The following is an 8196-nucleotide window of genomic DNA, read 5'->3' as shown; positions in this document are numbered from 1 at the left end:
AGTGCTCTGTATGCAATTTTTAGTCTTTGCTGAATGTTATTAGTCACACTTCAGGTGCAATGTACCTCATATAGCTATTCCTGTTGCTATTACTGATCATCTTGAAGTAAAGCCAAGCAGATGGGATCATTACAAAGAGATCTAGGTTTATTTCACTAGATGAATGTCTTTTCTCTTGTAACAGATGGCAATGAAGTAGTGTTGGAACAGAGGAAGGTGCTAAAAGGTGTTTATTTTTTCTGTTTAATGACATCTTGCTAATGTAGAGTAAGATCTTAACATCACATGGTTCAACAGAGAGATAGATATATAATAAATCTTCCATAGAAGAAGTTGCTGTGAAATGTAAAATATTTAAAATAAAAAAAAATAAAAAAGAAGGATATTGTACTTTTTTGATTAATTTGAGGTTGCCAATAGTGTCATATATAATGTTTCATTTGCAGTATTTGGCAGACACCGTTATCCATAGTCACTTATATTTATTTCATTTATTAAACTAAGCTTCTGAGGCCTTTAATCAAGAACCCATCAGCTTGGCAGTGCTTGGATTTGAATTCAACCCTTCGAGCAGTAGCTCAATATCCTATTATATCTGAGCTACCACTACTCATCAGGGGATCAGGTGGTATTTCAGGTTATGCCAAGAAGGCTTACTGCAACCATTATAATACTCGATTATCTACAAATGTGCTATTCCAGTCATCTTATGTATTTCAGTTTGTTCTCGGGCCACTACAAAGGCTTCTGTAGTGGCACAATCACACCAGTAGGTGGCAATATTTGTTAATTCATTTTAGCAAGTCAGTCTTACAAACGTGTTGCATCGTGCTTTTCGAATTGTCTAATTATCTTTATAATAAAATCAATAGGAGAAGCGCTTAAACTTTTCTCATAAACGCACACATTTGAGTTAAAGGCAGGGTCTCCGATTTTTGAGAAATGCTTCAGAAAATTGAGCCGAATAATAAACAAAAATCAAAACAAACGTGTAGCCAATAAGCAGAAAGGGGCGGGGCTTGTAAATATGCGGACGAGAGAGTGTTCAGTGCGCATGTGTGTCATTAGCAGAAAGCGGTTTTAGCATTGACATGGAAGCTAAAAACAAAGAAAGAAAGCGAAGAAAGGCTTACGATAAGGCAAGAAGTAGGACTCGTGTTAATATAGGATCAGCTTTCCAGCGCTGGAGAGAACCGAAGGAGCGGGAAGTTGGCGCATATTCACAGATTCGAGTTTCCAGAGTCAATAACTCCTGAGCTAAACACTGTTACTACACAAATAACACCTTTTTTCTATCGTAGTAATGTAGAGAGGCAGCTACAACCGCGTTTTGTGTAGTAACAGCGTTTAGCTCAGGAGTTATTGACTCGGGAAACTCCAATCTGTGAATATGTGACCAACTTTACTTAAGACGCCGACGTTGTTTGTTTCCTTCTCGATAGGTGAGTAACGTTGGTTTTGCTTTGTTTCACAGAACTAATATATGCCGTCCTTTCCATGATTATGCTTGTGTGTCATTTTTGCTTGTTTGATTATCTGCAATCGTATTGTTCTTCCCTTCAGCTATGATAGACACATTTCTTTCCATTATTTCCTTGGGTTACGTATGTATGTGTGGGCGAGCTATCTATACAGGGGTGGGACCCATTTGGGTTAGGGGCGTGTTTGTTTTGGTGATTTCAAATGTCGACATTGGCTTTCAAAAATCCGAGACCCTGCCTTTAAATTCAAATGCTCATTATCCTACTGTCTGTAAAATTATAGGATTTTTTTTTCATTTACACCAATCATCCATAACATTAAAACCACCTGTTTAATGTGTATGTCCTCCTTGTGCCTCCGAAACAGTGCTGTCCTACTGAGGCATTAACGCACCAAGACATCAGGTGTGATGTGGTATCTTGCACACAGACTTTAGCAAGTCTTTGCAAGTTGCTAGATAGGGCCTCCATGAATCTACAGAGCTCTCAATTGTCACGCATTGAGCGTGACCGTCACTCATTTCGGTCTTTTGTCACGCAGAAAAACGTACTATTTATCAAATATTTAATATGCCGCAGCGCCCAAAATGTATCTGTTCGCACTGCTGTCTCTATGGAACCGGGCAGGAATCAAGCGCGTCTCCCCTGGAGCTCTTAGTCGAGCCTGACACTTATCAGCCAATCAAAAAAAAAGAGGCTACACAATAGCCAATCAGAAAATAGCACTATTGTATATGGGTAAGATTTAACGCACCAACCAATGGGGAAAAAAAGCAAATTCTGGAATTGTGCAGCATCATCCTCGTTCACCTACAGAGAAAAGCACTGGAGCTGCGAGCATCACTGGAGCTGCGAGCATCACTGGAGCTGCGAGCATCACTGGAGCTGCGAGCATCACTGGAGCTGCGAGCATCACTGGAGCTGCGAGCATCACTGGAGCTGCGAGCATCACTGGAGCTGCGAGCAGCACAGAGTAAGTCATGATCTCCTGTTTCAATGTTACAACAAATTCACAACTTGTTTGACACAAACAATGACATTTTGACTGCTGTTAGAGTTGTTTCCCAGATAATCAGCATCAGTTTTTCATGAGTGTCTGTAACTTAGCCAACAGTTTTACAGCCTGTTCACTGACAACACCTGCTCAGAACAAGCAGACTTGGTTTTAGTGCTTCCACATTCTAATGCTGATGCCGAGAGGGTATTTTCGATGGTCGGTTTGAACAAAAACTCAACAGCTTGTCTCTGGACGGGGCATTGTCCTCAATCATGACCCTAAATATGGCTGGGCTTGAGCCGAACTGTTTTAAATGGGAGCCAACATTACAAATGACAAAGGAGTCCAAAAAGGCAACAAACACAATAAACAACACCAGTCATAAACTCTCTCTCACACACACACACACACATTAATAAATGGAAATTGAATAAATATTTTGTATTTGGTACAGTGATCCTTACCAAGCACAACACCACTCCCATTGTTGTGTTTGGGTGGGGGGTTGTAACTGTCACTCTTACCTGTCTTCAAAACTTGAGAGCCCTGAATCTAACTTGTTTGTTCAGCACATCCCACAGATGCTCAATACGACTGAGATCTGGGGAAGTTTGAGGCCAAATCAACATCTTGATCTCTTTTTCATGTTCCTAAATAAATAATGTTTGCAGTTTGGCAGTGTGCATTATCCCGTCGAAGGAGGTGTACATATCTGAAACAGTTTTTAGGTAGGTGGTACATGTCAAAATAACAATTGCATGAAAGGTTTCCAGGCAAAACATTACCCAATGCATAATGTTTCCCCCGCTATCTATAGAGCATCCAAGTCTCATGTCTTCCACAGAAAACTGAAACATATGCACCTGACCATCCATGTTTAGTGATTAAACATGATAACGTGATTAAAGAGCCCAGCCCAGTGGCCTGACTTGATATCAAGAGCCTAAGTAAAGTGGGGAATCACAAGAAAAAGTTATAACTGTGTACCATAATTTCACCAGTGCTAACTAAAATATAATATTGACTATTATATAATATGTTGATAATGCTGTAACATACTTATGTTCTTGTATCTCTCTTGTAAAAAGTGTTACCGGTATGTATATAATGTCTTGTTTATAATCTTTCAGTGTTAGTATATGTCTAAATGCCTAACCTGTATCAAACACTGGAGAAAAAAATACAATACAGTATGACCATTTGAATCCTGAGCATTTTTCCATCTGATCTAATCAATTAAATTATTTCTGTGACACAACACAGCAACACAACTCTGTGAGCTCAGTTCATTGTTGGATGTCAAAGCATCAAAAACATATGAAAACATGTAGCTCAAGGAAAAAAATGACATGATGGGATTTTAATGGAAAGTTCAGCTTTTATCCAAGTGGGGTCCTGCTCATAAACTGTACTGAATCCAGTCATACAGGGAATAATACAGAACAAGTAAGTTTATCATTTATTTATCTCTGCAGTGATTCAATGGAATGAAATGTGCATATGGGGGAAGGGGGGGTTTGTATGTTTGAAAGTGTTTTTGAGTGAATCATTTTGAGTAATTATTCACCTGTGCTTTAATGATTAACGGCTGGAATATTTTTAGCATGTTAACCATTTTTGCTTACTAGATTATTCTCTACTCTGACTGTTAGTTGCAAGCATTTTTCAATTATTTTGTTGCTGTTCACTAGCATAGACCTATAAAATTAAAGGGGATTAATAAGTTGTAATGGCATTTTCCAAAAACTGGGCTATATCGATTAGTCTGAGAGATGCAAGCAACCCGCATACCCCCTCCCTTCGTCCATTTACCATATGTTAATATGAATGTTAGTGTTTGCATTAGATCAAAATAAAAGACATGCGGTAGTTACTAAGTGTCGAGTCTGTTTTACCACATCTGCTTTGTTTTATAAATGCTTCACACTTCAGCTGCTATGGATCTGGATGTAGTGACCTTATTTGCCATTGCTGTGGGGACGCTCGCTGTTCCACTTTTACTTTTCATGGCATCCTTTATGCTGTGGCCTTCATCCCTTATCAAAGTTTATTTCTGGTAAATTAACCAGTTTCACTCTAAGCTTCTTTTTCTTTTTTTTACTAGTATATTGATCAGTAACATTTAATATTTCTTTTTATTTTCTTCATTTATTTGTATTGTATTGATTTTGCATGCTACAGTCATAGCATAATACTTTTAACATTATAACAGGCTAAATCTGGCACCCTTATGGAGTCTTTGATTTAATTCTTTAGGGGAAATCTGGTATACGCTCTGTGTAGAACTTGATTTTCCAATTTAGCAAAGTTTTCAAGTAAAACCCCCTTTTCAAATCTAGAACCCATAACCATTCAAAGAACCAAATATATTCTAGTAATTAAGAGTCCTGCAATTGAGAGCTTTTATCCTATAGAGTGACTCTTTTTAGAAAACCTAGAAAATCATGCCACACTCTTTGATACACTCTTAGAGAAAGGGATATTGGAGGGTTCTTTAAGGGTTCATTGGATAATTTATTAGAGTTGGAGATAATATTAGAGATAATTTAGTGCTGGAGCTCTGTTGTAGGGCTTCACATTAAGGATTTCCCTAGGACAACTAAAGAACCTTCATCTATAATAACCTAACATCTGTCTTTGTAAACTTCGTGCCTTACAATGCTTTTAATCTTAGATGGCATGTGTTAGATAGTTTTGATAAATTGTTTTGCATTTTCATTTTTATCTCATTCTTTTTTTTATTACTGTTTCTAATACTTTAAAAATTTAGCCTGGAATAAACTGTCATTTGAATTAAGCTCATTATTTATTTATGTATTTATTGTTGCTTGCTAGGTACTGGAGGTGCAACCTGGGCCTGCAGGTGTACCATGCTAATTGTGGAGGCTATCGGTTCTGTTACTCTTCCAGAGGGAGGCCTAGCGTTAGACCCTCTATCCTCATGCTGCATGATTTCTCTGCCCACAAAGATACATGGCTCCCTTTGATTAAGGTGTGTATTACAGGCTTGCTTGTTTACTGATAACAAAAAACCAAGCTAATATGTCTTTGGTCCATGCTGTGTACAGTACCTTCCAAAGCATCTGCACCTTCTGTGTGTGGACATGCCAGGGCATGAGGGGACTACACGTACCAGTGCAGAAGACTACTCCATCCATGGACAGGTTAGGAGAATACGACAGGTAGGCATGTTGGTATTAAAATGTGTCCTAGAAACTTAAATTAATATTCATTACAACATTAAGACAAGGTTAAGAAATGTTTGTCGTTGTCATTTAGGAGCAATATTAGAAAATGTTAGGGGATTGAATTGTATTGAATCAATATCAGTTTAAAGAGATTTCAAATTTTCTGTTGGGACAATATACATATATGTTAGAATTTTATTAAATATATGCTATAACCAACTATTTTGGGAAAATATTATTGTGTGGACAACACTTAAATGAAAGCTTCAGTGTCCAGAACATTAACTATAAACAGCCTGGAATTACACAGTTTGCTGTTGTCTCTAAGTTTGTAGAAACTATTCATCTGAACTGGAAACCCTTTCACTTGGTGGGCACCTCAATGGGAGGAAATGTAGCTGGAGTGTATGCAGCCTGCTACCCCTCTGACGTCTGCAGCATGACACTCATCTGTCCAACTGGTTAGTCTTTTACTCTGTCAGTTTATTTCTGATGATGGATAATGAACAATAATCCATATAAGACTTGGGCAATATCGGATAAATACTTTATAGTTATTATAAATTGGCATGTAAAATGGATTAATTTATTAATGACACTTTTGAGAACTACTTACTTTGAACTACTTACTACTGCCTTTGCTTAAAATGTAAATATATTTACTCTTTTTTTTTTTGTTACTATATGGTTATTAAATTACATTATATAGTGGATAATTAACCTATAATTCTTCGTCATTTCACCCCTCCAGGTGTAAAGTACCCTTCCAAGACTAAATCTGATAAGCACATGCATGAGTTGGAGTTTAGTGAGGCCATGCTTGGGGACTCTCTCATCCCATATACTCCACAAGAAATGGGGGACATGCTGAAGCTCTGCTCCCATGTACGCTTTAAAGTCCCCCAACAGGTAAAAATTTCCTGGATTTTGAGGTTGAACTTGAAGTGTTTGACTTGATATTATGTTGCCTAATATGCTACTATTTGCTTTATATTTAGATTCTTCAAGGACTGGTGGATGTACGACTTCCACACAATGAATTTTATCATGAAGGTCAGTGTGAAGCCACTCTTCTGTCTTTTTTATTCTGATGGGATTTCAATTTGCATGTTTAAATAGTTACATAATGCCCCTCTAACTAATTTTTAAAACCATTTTAATAGTTTTTAAGGAGATTATGAAGGAGGAGTCTAAATATGCCCTGCATGAACACATGCACCTGATAACCACCCCTGTTCAAGTCATCTGGGGAAAGCAGGATCAGGTAGGTGTGCACATGCAGCGCACTTAAAGTGATAGTTATATCAGAAATTCTACCTTTATGTTAAGGGTGTGACATATTACCCATATGTCACACCCTAATAATGCATAATGCATGCATGAAGTAATAAACTAAAATAACCTGTCCTGAAAAAAAAATGCAGCAGTTTTTTTATTTGTTTTGTAATACATCATGATGAGTCATTTTGTACATTTTGTACATCATGATGAGTCATTTTGTACATTTTGTTAGCCTAACCCTTTGGCTGAGTTGTCAATTTATGTGTTGTCACCTTCTTTGAAAATATATCCATACGCACAGCCACACACCTTTTTGAAATTCTCTACAGGTAGTACATGTGTCTGGGGCTTGTTTGCTGGCTGAGGCTCTGCCAAGTTGTCGTGTGGACCTGCTGGAGAATTGCGGCCATTCTGTAGTAATGGAGCGGCCCCGACGCACTGCCAAACTGATCTTAGACTTCATCTCAGAGCAGAGCTTGCCAAATACCACGATCAAGAAGAACTTCTAACATTCTTTTTGGCAAATCATTTAGCTAATAGTTTTGTTTTTGCCTGTGTAAAAGTGTGGGATCTCAGACTAAATAGTAAGAATATAGCAGGTAGATCATATTTTCATTTTCATGTGAAATATATTTCGATACTGTATGTTATTGAGAGAGTCTTAAAAATGGGGCTTAGTGACCCTAGGGTCTGTGAAGAGTTTTTAAATGTTACAGTGATTATCAGGTTCAACCACTGTCAAAGATGACTAGAGTTGTTATTGTTAAGTTTTGCACTTAAAAACTTACACTTTCATTTAATTAAAGACATTTATTTTTAATTAAATGGGCTTAATTCAAAGTTTAGGAGCTTCAAAAATGTATGTAAATATAAATCTATATGCATTTTATATATATAAAAAAAAAAAAAAAAAACCTGAAAGATGTTGTTAATTTGGATGAAATGTTCAGGAATAAACAAAACTCTGATTAAGTAAATATGCATATGCCTGATGTTTCAATAGTTGATTGTGTATATAAAATAAAACTGCCACAATCCTAAATATATCTTTAGAAGTCTTTTTGTGCACTGAACAGGTCCCTGCTTGTTTATGTTTATTTATTGTGTGATGAATTTGGGGACTAATTCACAACTCCATCACCAACATATTATATTGTGAACAATTCTGACCTTTAATAATTTAGTAATAATGTTTCTCAGGGAATGTTTACACACAGGCACTGTTATTATAGTTACCCGGATGTTCAAG

At 37.0% G+C, this 8196-nt stretch overlaps 1 protein-coding gene across 1 annotated transcript; it reads left to right on the top strand.

Annotated features, from left to right (window-relative positions):
• Positions 1-4412: 4412 nt before the first annotated feature.
• abhd6b (abhydrolase domain containing 6, acylglycerol lipase b) lies at positions 4413-7657 on the top strand. The gene is made up of 8 exons (XM_060894306.1): positions 4413-4534; positions 5314-5470; positions 5547-5660; positions 5995-6127; positions 6418-6575; positions 6665-6719; positions 6830-6934; positions 7281-7657. The coding sequence occupies exons 1-8, from the start codon at positions 4416-4418 to the stop codon at positions 7454-7456; spliced, it is 1017 nt and encodes a 338-aa protein (XP_060750289.1). The 5' UTR covers positions 4413-4415; the 3' UTR covers positions 7457-7657.
• Positions 7658-8196: the final 539 nt, after the last annotated feature.

Source organism: Tachysurus vachellii, chromosome 19, assembly GCF_030014155.1.
Source record: "Tachysurus vachellii isolate PV-2020 chromosome 19, HZAU_Pvac_v1, whole genome shotgun sequence".
Lineage (NCBI taxonomy): Eukaryota > Metazoa > Chordata > Actinopteri > Siluriformes > Bagridae > Tachysurus > Tachysurus vachellii.
This window is presented reverse-complemented; position numbering and strand designations above follow the sequence as displayed.